The sequence below is a fragment of the Hippocampus guttulatus genome, chromosome 5 (assembly GCF_054856545.1).
Source record: "Hippocampus guttulatus isolate MCC_2025c chromosome 5, RoL_Hgut_1.0, whole genome shotgun sequence".
NCBI lineage: Eukaryota > Metazoa > Chordata > Actinopteri > Syngnathiformes > Syngnathidae > Hippocampus > Hippocampus guttulatus.
The window spans coordinates 18,462,827-18,477,222 of NC_141265.1; the positions used below are offsets into that span (position 1 = coordinate 18,462,827).

The 14,396-nt window shown below is 45.8% G+C and overlaps 1 protein-coding gene across 1 annotated transcript in view; it reads right to left on the reverse strand.

Annotated features, from left to right (window-relative positions):
- Positions 1 to 14,396, reverse strand: part of adgrv1 (adhesion G protein-coupled receptor V1) — an 87,063-nt gene that overhangs the window by 39,803 nt on the left and 32,864 nt on the right. Inside the window, exons 39-81 of the mRNA XM_086111298.1 lie at positions 14,267 to 14,366; positions 13,976 to 14,155; positions 13,706 to 13,869; positions 13,472 to 13,559; positions 12,761 to 12,839; positions 12,535 to 12,673; positions 12,303 to 12,444; positions 11,948 to 12,213; positions 11,677 to 11,852; positions 11,474 to 11,601; positions 11,185 to 11,366; positions 10,639 to 10,785; positions 10,477 to 10,557; positions 10,119 to 10,383; positions 9,885 to 10,007; positions 9,567 to 9,789; positions 9,279 to 9,483; positions 9,009 to 9,155; positions 8,272 to 8,527; positions 7,783 to 7,985; positions 7,495 to 7,671; positions 7,181 to 7,363; positions 6,940 to 7,119; positions 6,610 to 6,771; positions 5,999 to 6,122; positions 5,789 to 5,912; positions 5,563 to 5,701; positions 5,276 to 5,461; positions 4,856 to 5,091; positions 4,543 to 4,691; positions 4,252 to 4,450; positions 3,958 to 4,177; positions 3,653 to 3,892; positions 3,388 to 3,537; positions 3,062 to 3,282; positions 2,700 to 2,979; positions 2,448 to 2,591; positions 2,186 to 2,357; positions 1,963 to 2,104; positions 1,227 to 1,795; positions 880 to 1,143; positions 282 to 399; positions 23 to 194 (exon numbers count right to left, since the gene is read on the reverse strand). Coding sequence (XP_085967424.1) covers positions 23 to 194; positions 282 to 399; positions 880 to 1,143; positions 1,227 to 1,795; positions 1,963 to 2,104; positions 2,186 to 2,357; positions 2,448 to 2,591; positions 2,700 to 2,979; positions 3,062 to 3,282; positions 3,388 to 3,537; positions 3,653 to 3,892; positions 3,958 to 4,177; positions 4,252 to 4,450; positions 4,543 to 4,691; positions 4,856 to 5,091; positions 5,276 to 5,461; positions 5,563 to 5,701; positions 5,789 to 5,912; positions 5,999 to 6,122; positions 6,610 to 6,771; positions 6,940 to 7,119; positions 7,181 to 7,363; positions 7,495 to 7,671; positions 7,783 to 7,985; positions 8,272 to 8,527; positions 9,009 to 9,155; positions 9,279 to 9,483; positions 9,567 to 9,789; positions 9,885 to 10,007; positions 10,119 to 10,383; positions 10,477 to 10,557; positions 10,639 to 10,785; positions 11,185 to 11,366; positions 11,474 to 11,601; positions 11,677 to 11,852; positions 11,948 to 12,213; positions 12,303 to 12,444; positions 12,535 to 12,673; positions 12,761 to 12,839; positions 13,472 to 13,559; positions 13,706 to 13,869; positions 13,976 to 14,155; positions 14,267 to 14,366 — 7,845 coding nt within the window. The remainder of the gene's footprint in view (positions 1 to 22; positions 195 to 281; positions 400 to 879; positions 1,144 to 1,226; positions 1,796 to 1,962; positions 2,105 to 2,185; positions 2,358 to 2,447; positions 2,592 to 2,699; positions 2,980 to 3,061; positions 3,283 to 3,387; positions 3,538 to 3,652; positions 3,893 to 3,957; positions 4,178 to 4,251; positions 4,451 to 4,542; positions 4,692 to 4,855; positions 5,092 to 5,275; positions 5,462 to 5,562; positions 5,702 to 5,788; positions 5,913 to 5,998; positions 6,123 to 6,609; positions 6,772 to 6,939; positions 7,120 to 7,180; positions 7,364 to 7,494; positions 7,672 to 7,782; positions 7,986 to 8,271; positions 8,528 to 9,008; positions 9,156 to 9,278; positions 9,484 to 9,566; positions 9,790 to 9,884; positions 10,008 to 10,118; positions 10,384 to 10,476; positions 10,558 to 10,638; positions 10,786 to 11,184; positions 11,367 to 11,473; positions 11,602 to 11,676; positions 11,853 to 11,947; positions 12,214 to 12,302; positions 12,445 to 12,534; positions 12,674 to 12,760; positions 12,840 to 13,471; positions 13,560 to 13,705; positions 13,870 to 13,975; positions 14,156 to 14,266; positions 14,367 to 14,396) is intronic.

Below are 14,396 nucleotides of genomic sequence, written 5' to 3' on the forward strand. Positions count from 1 at the left end.
AAAGATCAATATTGGGTCTCACGTCATCATCTCGGATCTCCAAAGTTAAAGCACAGATGATCTCTCCTTTCCTACATACGACAAATCCGGAAGTGTGCACGAGCTCTTTGGTCAGGTTGACTCCACTGCTGACAAGAGTCGGCGGCGCTTTGTTCAAAGTAGCTCTCCAGAAAACCTGCACATCTTCAAAGGCTCTGAGCATGGAAAGAAAAGGGCATTTACTGTCAACGAATGACACGTGCATGATTGGTGACCGTATTTAACGGCAGACAATCGACTACCTGTTTGGCTGCCTTTGAACATACAGCTGAATTGTTTTGTTCTCTGAATCTTCATCCAGAACCTGGCCCGTCAGAGAATCGTGACTGAAGCCTACTATACCGTTATGGAAGTCACTACCTGTTATGCATGAAGAGAACAATGCAAAATATGTAATAAAATATTCCATCTGGATCTGATTGCCGACAAAACAAAATAATATACAGCATACAATATTTTTTTATCATCGCAGTACAGCTATTTTGCAATCCACTGCATGCAGGAAAATCCACCAATCCAATAATTGCAGTCACTGATTGAGAGGTAATGACAAATAACACCTGGGGATTCGATTAGATTAGCAGTGTCTTAATACAAAACAGCCAATCAACCTTAATCAATGAAAGTGGGACAGAACATTACATTACACATTTAGAAAACAAACACACGCTTTGGGGATCATTTGGGTGCACTGGCACATGTGGCTAATTTAGTCTAATAATGAGTGAAACACAGGATAGTGCACACTGTACAAGTTAGTAAACCCAGCATCAACCAGCTGCATTTTTTAAATATATTCTTCTGCATACAATTGAAGTGAGCACATTTTATTTATCTTACCAAGAATGGTGATTTTGGAGAATGCCCCAAAGCCTTGGCGTTGACTATCGGTGATCTGTGCCCCGCCTTCAGGATCGCTGAGGTAGATAAAGAACACCTCCTGTCCTTCTGGTTCTGAATCATCCAGGATGAAAAGAATCACCTCCGTCTCATTCTGACCAGCCGGCAAGCGCACAATACTGGACTCCAAGTGGAAGTCCTGATTCTCCTTCGCTAGAGGCCCACCAGGCTCCAGCGTGAAAGGGAATGGTGTTGTGCTTCCGTCTGGAGAAACGTTCAAAGTTGTGCAAATGAATCCAAAGTGTGTCATTTTCATTTAAAAATGATCGCGGAGCCAGTCAAAGTACCTCCGTACGCTTGGAGCTTAACTTGTACGTCTCCAGCCACACTGTCTGACCTGCGCACTCTGAGGAGAACCCTTCGCTCCTGTTTACTCTCTTCATCCTTGTCCTCGAGTACTTGGACCAGTCCAGGACCTATACTCAGCACTCCACTAGTCACGTCGCTTGCCAGAATGGTGATAGTTGCCAGACTGTGTGATGGGTTGATTCGAGGAAAGACATCTGCCCAAACCGAGTTTGGAGTAAGAATCTCAACGTCAGTAAGGCTGACGTGAAAATATTCATCCGGCTCAGAGACGGAGTCATCCAGGATCGACAGCTGGAGGGAACTGTTGATTTGACGTGGCGAGTCAAAAGCCAAATGGCCCTCTGGCATGGCGATGAAATCAACTTCTGCAGCCGCACTGCCAGCTATTGTCGTGTAGGACAGGCGAGTGCTGTTGCTACGAGAACCGTAGAGCCTCTGGACATAGAGTGTTATCGTCTGACTGTCCTCCTCGATGACCAGTTTGAGGGATTCTGGCGCAAACTGGTAGATTCCCAGCGGCTCCACTTCTGCCAATGTGAATCCTGACCTGTGCAGAGACAGTAATGCATTTGATATGGCACGCTTAGGGTGTAGATTTGCATTCATTAAAATAACCGGCCGATGCACCCTTTTATTTCAAACTTGTGTTAAGATTCGAGTTTTCAGGCTTTGGTTTTACACAAGCAAAGTCCCACTCAGTTATAAATGTCTTACCTGAGCTTGACATGGCCGCCTGCAGCAGTGCCAGAGGTAGCCCCCGTGAGGTATAGCGCATGTGCAGTTGGCTCGGATGCATCAGCAATGGCTGTCAGAGGTATCGTCTTTGTCCTCTCCCCATGGGAGAAGGCCAGTGAACCTGAACATGATGAATGAGCGCATTTCAATCAATCATATTCTTGTCATCTAAGTCATCCATTCTCCGCTCTGGATTTGTTACCTGAATTTGGCACGATTGTTCCGATTCTAAAACCGGGCGGAGACTGTCCTGAAGGATACCCTGCTCTCCACTGGACACTGATATCCCCAAACAACCCGCTTCGTGTCACCTTTGCCTCACATTTCCCTGCATCAACATTTGAAACAAATAAAGCCAGGGAGGCGAAACCCACCTGCAGAGCACACAGTACATGAAACAAAAGAATAATACTTCATCTATTCTGTACACTGGCGGAATACTTTCTCATAAAGGCAATACTCACCTCTGAGCTCGCAGCTTCCTCTGGCACAATCACCCTGGCAACAGACGACTCGTGCCTGAGGAGCGGTGGTGTGCCAAGTAAAGGACTGACCATTCTTACACGAGTTAGCTCTACGATGAAACTCCCACCCACAGACAAAAAGACCTGCCAAAGAAAAAGCAGTCGATTTTACAATGTCCAGCGAATGAGCCGCAACTGTATTTTTCGTTTCGATTTTAAGTCATACTCATGAGAAATCCCGCCAATTCTAACCTGGCTGCTGATGTGTAACGTGACAGTACTGAACACTTGTCCCTCAGCGAAAAACAGTTGCCCTTCGGTTTGTCCTCCCACGAACGTGCCCGTGGCCATCATCTGCCCCGTCCCACCGGTGATCCTGAAGCCCACGCTGACATCGCCAAACAGCCCTGCGAGCCGAGTGGCGTTCAGAACCAGAACTCTACGGACCTCCGCCCCCGACCTTTCGACAAACAAAGACTGCTGCTCGGGTTGCAAGGAGAAAACACCGTGGGGGTCATCATTAGCATGTACCCTAAAGGAGGAAGGAGATAGATTATAATTGGATGAAAAGTTGGATTTTCAACCCTGAAAATCAGTATAATCACACGACCGACCTAATGTGGGTGCGTAAAAGGAGTGAATTGGCATCCAGGGTCGCGCCACCTTCCACTGCTGTCAGTTGAATAGTGTAGATCTCCTCCAGTTCTGGCACATTGTCAGGCCTCAGGCTAACAGCTATTTCTGCCTCCCGCTGGCCCTCCATGATTAGCACAGAGCCAGAGAGTCCCCAAAAGTCACCGGCTAAGTCAAAGTCAGAGTGTATCTGCCAGTGAACCTGAAATATAAGAGTCACACTGTTTCATGGAGTGCATGAATTAAGGGAGACATTTATGGATGCATTCTATCTTAACTGTGCCCGATTTGAGCAAAAGGATTTTACCGTAACGTTACCCAGGACTCCCTCTCGGCGTGTAACGTGCAAAGAGATGTTGAACGGACCGTCTGCTTCTGTGGGTTCGTTGTAGACATGTTCTTGAAGTGCTTCCTCTGTAAATTTCACGACACCATTTGGGTCCCCAAACTTTTCAATCTGGAAGCAAACAAAAAAAAATAACAAGTGCTCCAGTGTTGTGTTTCAATTTCAAATCTGTTAATAATGTGTTAATCTGTTACAATTACTAAAAATCAAACAAACCAACAATTACCTTCAGTATGATGGATCCAGCCTGAGGGTCGATGTCCACGTCCCCAGAAAGAAGGCTAAGCTCGATGACAAATTTTTCTTCCACCTCCACTTCACCATGTGGGAGGATCCGAAGTGCAATCGTGCGTGTGCCGTCCTCCCCATCACCGAAGACAAAAGCCCCACTCAAGGGCTCTCGGATGTCTGTATTGAATGGGAGGAGAGGCTCTCTGCCGTTCGGACCGAGGATAATCCAAGCAACCTGAAGATGAAAACACAATTAGGATTCAGGAAGAGCACATGAGATGAGACATGTTTTTGTGGTACCGTCGCAGGGCCCAAAAGGCCCCCCGCCCTCTCCAAGACCAGCGTGAGTTTTCGAGTGTCATCTGGGTTGTTGATGGTGATTAGGCTTTCGTTGAGGAAGCGCACCACACCGCCCGGAGAGTCGCTCTTGTTGATGGTCACCCTGACGACTGTGTGAGAGCCGAGTACTGCTCCCCCCGTGGTTCCAATCAGCGAGATCTCGAACATCTCTGCATATTCGCTATCACAGATCATTCCAAACCTCAATTATCAGGACTAAATTTCTTCGCCTCTATTCAATACGAAGGTTCACACCTTTGCGTGTCATCTAAAATAGTAACATTAACAACAGCGGTCCGCTGGCCCTCGACGAACATCACCGAGCCATTGGTTGCAACGTAGTCAAGACCAGGAGTTGCACTCAGGCCTCTGGAAATGTACCACACTGAGACGGTTCCACAAGAACCTGCTGTCCTCACCACTGGGATCAACAAAGTGCCTGCATCCTCCTCAACTGAAAGAGAGGCGCAAGAAGGTGGAAATGAGACTTTTCTGAACACAGATTGAAATGACTCAAAACTTCAAGGCACCTGAATTCCGACTCACTTGTGATGTTGACGTGGTCATGCCTGAATTCTAAGATACCCTCAGTGTTGTCATTCTTCAGTATTACAATAGCAAGAGATGAGATGTCACCGATGGATGGGGGCTGGTCCAGCTGGAGACCTGACTCCTTCACTGTGTAATCCACATCACTGACCAATAGGTGGAGACAGAGATAGTAAAATCACTTGCAGAATGTCACGGAAGCACAATACGGTACTGCAATGTGAATTTTAAAAGGCAAAGAACAAGTAATGCGTCATGCAGAGCCATCAATCATTTTTCTTCCACAGCGTGATGCCCATTTTATTTGTACCTGACATCGACGAGATCCACATCAGTAATGTTGACGTAGAACATCTCAGGCCCCTCTGGGAGACTGTCGTCATGGATACGCACTGAAAAATGTTGTGATGTCAGACCTGGGGCGAAGAGCAGCCGTCCCGAGGCAGAAGCAAAGTCCTCGCCACTAACTGCTGTGTTGCCTGAGGTCTGGTAGGTGACCCACACACTTCTCAAACTGCCCAAAGTGCGATTAATAGTCACATTCACCTGAAAGAAAAGACTCACAAGTAACCATAAATGTTTTCAAATTTTCAATTAACAAATTTTTGTGTGCGTGTGTGTGTTGGTGGTGGTGGGGAGAGAAGCAAAAGAGGAAAAAAGGGAGGACCAATAGTGGTGACAATAGCAAAGTTTTGATTATTTTGATGCTGTACTTACAGCATGTACTTACAGTTTCCTCCTCCTCAATTGCGCTTATCTGTTGCTGGGTGAAAGAGAACAAGCCGTAAGGGCTGTCGCTGGCTACCATGGTTATTCTGGCGTGTCGTGCAGTGGGGCTGATTTCCAGTCCTGGGGTCATGGACGTTAGCGTTAATTGAAAATCGCGACGTTCCTCAGGAAAGGCATCATCCACAGCCTGGGATCGCAACAGAGCGCACACAAATCACCGTATTGCCGGTGGTTGAGGTGATTCTGTTCACCGGGAAAAAAAATCTCAGACTCCACATTGGCCCATACCTTCAGAATGAAAGAAGCAAAAGATTGCTGGTCTTTCATAGTTACTGAGCCAGAGATGTTCTTAAATTCAGCGACCAAAGCAGGAGCGATATTCCACTGCACCCGCACTTCACCGAACACACCTGGCCCACGGATAAGGCTGGAGGAAACACATTATTTGTTCACGTTAAATTCTACACAAAGACCTTGGGAGAAGTCATACGTCTTCCCATCGTGTTCATCTCACTTGACAACAGCACTGCCATTATAAAATCCATCCGGTTCGCCGATGAAAATCCTCTTTGAGGATTCTGCCAGCCCTACAATTCCCAGGGCAGCCTTGTCTGCCACGATAGTGACGGTTGCCAAACCTGGAGTATAAAAGGAGAAAACACAAGACTCCAATGATGTAATCCAGTTTATCTCAGTAGAAGAATGAGATCATTTTTTTGAGTACCATTGAAAGGGTCAATGACAGCACCGCCGTCACTTGCAGGAAAGAGCTCGACAGTGAAGTGTTCATCTCCCTCAAGTACGTTGTCAGCAAGGGCCCTTATCACAAATGTCTTCAAGGAGTCAGTCTGAAAAGTCAACAGAACAGATGCATCACATCATTCATAAAAAATATAATCATAATAATAATAAAAGAATTACCAGTTTTGAATGACACAGCCAAATGATTCAGATGTTATGGTAGCTTACAGTGGTGTATTGGAATATTGTAACATTGTGGCGCGGGTTTGCTAATATTTCCCCCCTCAAACGGAGTTAAATGTAACAAGTACATAACAGTGTTCCAAAGGGGTGGGAAGTTTGGAGTAAATCTTCATTAGGAGTTCAGCGGGGGAATTTTGGAAAACTGAAGCATAACCAGAAACATTTATTTGTTTTTTTCTGGTTAAAACGTCTGTGCAGAAAAAAAAATACAAATATTGTCAACAAAAAAAATCATGACATATCCCAAAAGTGTCAAAGTGCAATTGAAAACGCAGCTTTTGTAAATTGCCAGTTTATTCTTTCAAATGTTCCTGGGAATTTACAACCATATTACATATTCATAATTTGTACCTTATTGAAGGCAAGAGTCCCATTGAGAGGTGAAAGGTCACGAAGAGTTTGTCCTTCCAGCTGCCACACCAGTGTCACAGCCCCCTCGCCTTCACTGCGCAGTACTGCTAGTCGGGCAACAGCAGCGGGATCATCAACAAACTCTGGCTCACGCACGGTAACCTTGGCGAGGATGAAAGTTTTGAAGAGATCCACCATCATATCCGTCAATCGAAATTCATGGAGACAGGAGAAAGGGAGAAATCGTCAACAACATTTAAAAAAAAAAAAAAAGATGGACCACCGGGGCAACTAAGGACATTATTTAAGAGTGGCGGCATTAGTTTGCACCTCAAGCTGTTGGAATCCAAATCGTCCTTGAGGTGAGTCATTGGCCGGAATGCTGACCGTGACAGAGGTCACATTTCCGAGTCGAGCGCCACCAATCACCCGCAGTAACTTTACTTTGAACTTCTCCAAAGCCTCCTCACGGTCCTCATCCAAGATGGTGATAGCAATCGTAGCCCTCCGCTAGAAAAACAAAGCCATTAGGAACTTGTCAAACAGCTCCCGTTTGAGACCGTCGATTTACCTGCCCATCTTGGAAGGTGATGTTACCAGATGAGGGGCTGAAATCATTCAGATCAGCAGTGAGGGGCTCAGCCTCCCAGTAGGCAACCAGTCTTCCAATTGCACCGGCAAGTCGTACCACTGTCAGGTGGAGGACATTGTCAGGTGCCGGCATCTCATAAGCCACCATAAATCCAGGGCTATCCTAAAGTAGGATTAAAAAAATAAAGCTGTATGTCAAGCTAGTTTTGACTTGCTACATTGTTACCCTCAGATTTTGTGTCAAGAGAGCAAATCAATTCCAGGGCTCAGTCCTGCGGCAAATCCTGCACTTACTCCCGGCGTCACGAACTGCAAGATCCCTTGAGGATCGTCATTTTCCTGGATGGTTACTTCAGCTACTTCCATGCCTGGCCTCTTTACAGAAGGCCCATCTGCTCCAGCTAGCCCGCTAACTAGCGCCACTCTGGTGATATTTACCAGGAAACTCTCGGGCAATTCTGGGATGTCATCCTTTCAAAACACATTTGTATATTTCACAGCAAATTATGCATGAGCACAAACATATTTTCATCGCCGTTGCAAAGTATTTTTTTTTCCTTCTATGACACAAATAATTCTTACTGGAAGGATTGTGATGGTCACAAGGGCCACAGTTGCTCCTTCTGTCATAATGAGGGTGTCATCTTTGGCCATGTAATCCTGACCTGTGGCGGCCTGGTTGGATGGAAGTTGGTACAAGGCTGGCCTGGTCTCATAATGTATTTCCAACTCACCAGAGGAGCCGTGCTTCCGTACGATGGACAAAGTCACATTGACTGGAAAGCCTGCAAAATGTGAATTGTTAAAATCTTATCTTGATGTGGTTCAAACTAATCTGGACAGCCTTCCCAGACGGATTAAAACAAACCTCGGATTATCTATATCCTGGAAATGCTGAAAGAATTTTTACAGTTAATCTCAAAGTACTTTTTTTTTCTTAAGAAACATAATCCGATTTCTCTTTGTTAGTGAACACTTAATACAATCAAGCTGGCTAAGTCTAAATATCTGCACAGAAATGTTCTTGGTTCAGCATCACACAACAATCAGCATGGACTGACAAATGCTCACCTGGTGGTTCTTGTGTTCGAGTCATCTGAGAGTCCAAATGCCATCCAATCACCCCATAGGGGGAACCATTTGGCAGGATTGTGAGGAGCGCTCGTGCCCGCAACTGGTCAATGACGGCGGCCTGTTGTGTGTCCCGCAGCTCCACTGTGGTCACATCCATGAGGGTGATGGTCACATTCTCTTTGAGCTCTGCAGCGCCATCTGCTAGCACAGTCAGTGGAATGATGGCAACCGACTGACCCTCTGAGAACGTAACCTATGAGGGATGACATCGCAGCTTTAGAAATTTTTGAGGTTGGTAGTTTTTATACTCAATGTTATGTTTTGGGGGTTAATGATACAATGTAGGATAACAAAAATGGTATCCCAGTCACTATAAGGGGGTCTTTGGTTTATGATGGGGTTTCCATTCCTTTGTAAGACGGAACATGATATAGTTGTTCACTAACGCAGCTGTAAAGTCATAAATATTAGTACATAGTTGGATGAAAAGCATTCTCTATCATCAATGAAGACAAAACAAACAAATTATGAAATAGCTTGTGAGAACTGCAGTGGGCAAACTTTTTTTTTTGTCATATTGCAGAAAATAATTTTACGTTTTATGGCTGGGAAAAAAAATCATTCTCTTTGATACTTGGAGTTGAGTTTCCTCAGATGTCAGCATTTGGCCAAGTATAAAAAAAACCTCCCCATAACACATTGTTGTGGAACATTACTGTGGGGTATTCACGCACCACTCCGGAAGTGGGATAAATGTCTGCCATACTCCCACTCGCAGTCCAGTGAACGGTTAGTCGGCCAAAAGTCCCCCTTCTCCTCTCCACGGTGAGGGAGATCTGATGATTCTGCTCCAACTCCTCAACCTCCAGAGAGAGAGAATTCTGGAAAGGGTAGAAAGTTCAATTTCCTCTTGAGGGATGATAATCATGATATTTAAAAGAAACAAATCATACATACAACAAATGTGACACTGGCATTTGATAGCACAGAGTTTGTGATCTTGCCTGCGCAAATCCAATGACTCCGTGGGCGTTGTCGTTGCTCTGAACCACAACGGTCACCTGACCCCCAAATCCAATCTCTGCCCCACCTTTTGGATTCTTCAGGCGGACCTGAAAGTACTCCTGCTCTTCGGGAATGTCATCATCTAAGACATTCACTGCAATCTGTAGCTCGCTGTCGCCGGGTAAGAAATGCAACTCTCCAAAACTGGGGTGGAAGGAAGCAATCAAAATGTTACGTAGAAGTGAACTGGACTTTGTAGTCGGAGTAGTGATCTCAAAACACAATACCTGGGTATGAAGTCAGATCGATTGGAGACTGAATTCAACAAGTAAAGTCTGGAGCGGTTCTCCTCAGAAGAAGCCAAGAGTGTCTTGGTGGTGTTGAGCGAAGGGACATTCAAGGAGAGGAATCTCATCGCTGGTGGCGCCTTCAGAATGATGGCGAAGAGGCTGGCATCAGACAGCCAGGAGTAGAGTGATGAGCTATTTCTACCAGCGAGCACAATGTAAGCTGGGGGAAAGAGAGAATTGAAGCATGTCACAAGTCACACACCGAGAACACACATTCGTAAGCTGTCGTCTTGTAATCGCCGGCTCAGCACTTACTGAGTTCAGAGGGTGTAGTGAACGGATGAATTGAGGTGAGGCCTGGGTGAGTAATGGACTGCTGCAACTCAGGCGAATGTTGCCCTAACCTCCACAGGAGCACTTCACAGGAGGGAAGGACACCTGAAGAAATGACACATACCCAATATACAACTTTAATTATGTCGAATCATGAACATGTCATCATGTAAATTCAAGGATATGATATGCAAGTCCAACAAAAAAACAGATCACCTTGAAGGAGCACCAAGAAAAGAGTGTCATCTGCTTTTGTCTGGACTGTCTCCACTTGGCTGACTCTGCCTGTGATATGGAGGGGCTGTGGATTCCCAAAGCTCCCGCCAGTCCAGTGAAGAAGTAGGCAGCTGCTCGTCTCACTGTTAAAGCAAACTACTAAATAAGGAGCTTCGGCGTGGGTGAATGGAGTCACACTGACGATATGTTCTTGAAAATCAAGCGTCTGCAGGAGGGTGAAGGAGCCGCTGGTCCAAACAAATATCTGTATCATGAAGTGGGGGGGGGGGGGTGACTTCAATGACTCTCACAAGAACAGGATGGGATAACTTGAGCAAATCACGACATTTGACATCACCTGACTTGATGCCACAAGAAAATCTCTGTTGTCAATTGAGAAGTGTTTCACTTCCAGAGCTTCCACGCCTATGATTTGTTCCTAAGAACAGCAGATATATGAAGACCGCAATAAAACAAATTTGCAGACAATGACGAGAACAGCAATGAGTGTTGTACGAACCAATGTGACATTGAAGTCCCTGTGTAGCTTTAAGATGCTGAGGTTGGCTGCAGGGGCGAAGGGTGCGCCACCATGTGTGATGGCGATGTAGCTGGTGTTTTTCAGTACAAACCCAACGCAAGAACTTGGGTCCTGAATCCGAGCAGACTGGAAGGCCGGTAAGGAGAAATCATTGCATATAGCATCAGATTAGTACAGGACATCGAAGATATAAGGGGCAGTGTGTCCCAAAATTCACTGTAGGTTTTCTTTTTTTCTATTTCATTTCAGCACATCATTTCCTTGCCCGTGTCTTGACATTGGAGCAGTATTGCAAAATTGCCGCCTAACAACAAGTCTTTCTGTTCTCCCACCACAGTGGGGCATGATAATCAACCTGAAGTCGGTCCGGAAACTTATCTGGGAGTTGTACGCTTACAAAAACTGCAAAGCCAAAGCTGTCAAATGCCGATGGCCACGCGTCTGTCTGAATGATCCTTGAAACGGAATAGAAAAAAGGAAGTGTACAGTGAAGAGACTTTAGGGACGGCTGTACATATGATTTACCTCTACTGGCACAAACACTCCTTGCCATTGATAAAGAGTGGCCAATGTGTGGGATGACCCCACAGCGGGACTCTTATCAAGTCTTACAGCAAGAGCGGTTGGCATTCCGGGGACAGAACACCAAGTGGATGTGGGGCTGTCCTCAAAGCTCTGATATAAAACCATCGTCGGGAGAGGGCCCTCTTCAAGACACAATTACGGACAAGAACGTGTTCAAATGACTTTGCTTGGTAAAGGGGTTGTTTATGGTTCTGGGTTAACTCTGGGTGCAAATGTTGATTGGTTTCACCTCGAGCAACAGCTGTGTCGGACTGCGTCTCCCACTCCACGCTGACAGTGGACTCCAAGCCATTACTTCGAGACACTGTGAGGAAGATGGTTCCATCTCCTTCATTTGCCACCACGCGTGTGCTACTTCTGCACAGGAAACATAAATGCACGTGACCTAACCTTCAGCGTTCAAAATAATTGATGACTGAATTGGTTTCCGACCTATCGAGAGTGGGTCCAATACGGAACAGGCCAGATGGAGCAAGGTTCTCGAGGACGGTGATGGCAATGTGCAGTCGATCGCCGAGACGCGCACCGTCGGTTGGGTCGGACAGGCTCACCGTGAATGTTTCATTCACTTCGGGCTCAGCGTCCAGTAATGCTCGGATCTCCAGGGTCTGGAACAACACAAGGAAAATTTCATCGACACTAACTGAAACGAAAACAGTTATATCAGTCATCCAGCCAAAAAGCAGTCCGTAATTATGCTCACCTTAAACCTAACGCCGTCCTCCAGTTCCACAATCCCTTGGGCTGGGATGAGATCACCACTGGCAAGGCTGCCATTGGAATCTGTTACGGAAAACTGCACGGTCACAGGACCGAAGGTACCCTCCTCTGGGTCCCGAACCACATAGAGGGTGGCCACGCTCTCGCTCAGTGCCAACTCAGATGTGGGCTCCTTCAGGAAGAATGTCTCGCTGGTGTTAAAAGATAAGACACCGTGCCCATCGTCGCTGGCCAGGATGGTCACAGTGGCTGAAATACAAATGAAAGAAAGGAATAAAAGGCCAATACGAGAGGCTTATGCTGTCGTCCATCGGGAGGACTAATCAGATACGACGAACTTGTGGTATTGGTGCCTAGTTCAAGCCCAAGTGATGGATTGGACAGGATCAGCTGAAATCGTTCGGCTCCCTCTGGAATGATGTCGTCGATGATCTGCACCTCGACAAACTTGTGTTTTTCATCGCTGACAAAAAAGAGCACCTGAGTGGACAGAAAACATGCCGAAGCAAATAATCCCGGAAATTCTCTTCAGGAGAATCTTTGTGTTACACTCTGTTTGCATGGTTGTACCGTTTCGCTGGTGTTGAAGTCCAGGCCTTGCTGAGCCTCCAGATTTTGAGCACAGAAGGAAACAGAAACGTTCCCATACGCGCCTTTGTTCCTGTAGGCCACTAGGGTCAAAATCCCTAACGTTTCATTCACTTCAAACCTAGAAACCAAAAAAATCTCAACATGAGACTTTGTTTGAATTGGAACTCGAGCATAACAACAGAAGGAACGCATTTTGCTTTCTTACATGGTGTTTGTCCATTCAATGACTCCTCGAATTCCATCATTGGCAGCAATGACGACCTCTGCCACCAAACCCCGAGTGTCTACGGCACAGGATAACACATGAAGAGGATTAATAGGGATGATTAGTTGTAATGTTAATTTAAATCTTGAACTCTAGCATCGCTGCAAAACAATGCAAACTGGAGAAGCTCTTAAAAGGACCTTCAGCAGCAATATTTAAGTTGGACTTCCCGACAGTCATTTATCGTCCAAGTGACTGGGATGCCAACTCTGGTTTTAGTTTGGTTAGTTAATCCGCTCTCATCTAAACCACATAATTCCTCTTTTATGGAAAGCATCACTCACTGTCCAAACCACGTAACTGTGACTATGACTTCTCCCATTCATAAGCTCGACTACGGCGTGAATTACAGCAGATGCAGGAGCAGTAACGCGCCAGTTTGCTCATCGTAAAAACATACAGGAATTAAGTCTGATTCCGTTGCAGTGTTAATATGAAGCCCTTTACATGCGAGGCATAAATAACCTAGTCATGTGCAATCCACAATTTCTACTCACACAGAATCGAAAGTACTGAAGATTGCGAGAAAGTACAAAAGTTATTCAGACAATACAGCATGCCAAATATACCCACAATCTATCCCGAAAAAATGTAAAGAGGCAAAACAAGAACAAACTTAAACCCCAACAAAACATCCATTCAGTCTTATACCGAGTTGAGGAACTGTGGCGAGGGTTGTGAGGAGTGCTGCAGATGTAATGTTGACCAGGAAATATTCCTGCAACTCTGGAATATCATCCTGATAAAACAAACAGAAAGGCTCCAAATTAATATGATATCCTTGCAAAAACATGAACGAAATCTTCAGTTTTATCAACCACAGATTTATCTTCGCGGGGTTTGTTGCACGTGTCCTTCAACCTCAAGAATACGGTCAGTCTTTACCTCCAGGACGGTGACGGGAATAGCAACAGACGTCTGACCCTCCCGAAGAATCACAGAACCAGTTTCTGCCAAGAAGTCTTTTCCTGGCTCAGCTAGAGCCCCTTCGACCCGGGACAGGTCTTCCAGGGACCCTTTGAGAACCTCATAGGTAACATTCAGAGCACCTGAGCAAAAAAAAAAAAAAAAAATCTGTCATCAGTTCAATTATACAGAAAATAGTGCTCACGGGAACCCAACATCACAGAATCATCTCAAACAGGACAAACCGACCTGAGGCGCCGAACTCCCTGTTGATGTAGATATTTATGGTTTGCTCTCGTTCCTCAGTGGTCACCTTAAGGGATGACGGCGCAACGGTCAGCAGCCCGTACAGCTCGTCACTGGTGTCCACTTTCAACAACGCCACGGTGCCCTGAACGTCAAACGTGGCGTGGCCTGGCGCCGCAACACCTTCAACACAGAAACGGTATTCTGAATTGCCTTGCTGTTTCGAAGAATACTTTCCTTCACAAATGTACGTATCCCAACGTTGATACAAAATCGACTGTGCACGCATCTAACCAAAAGTTTGGATGTTGGTCAAGAAAACGTTGTATTCAGCTCCGTCCTCTTGTGTGACATCATCAAGAAGCTGTACAACAATGGTGTCATTCAGCCGTCCCTGTAGGAGATATTAAAGAACATATTGGAT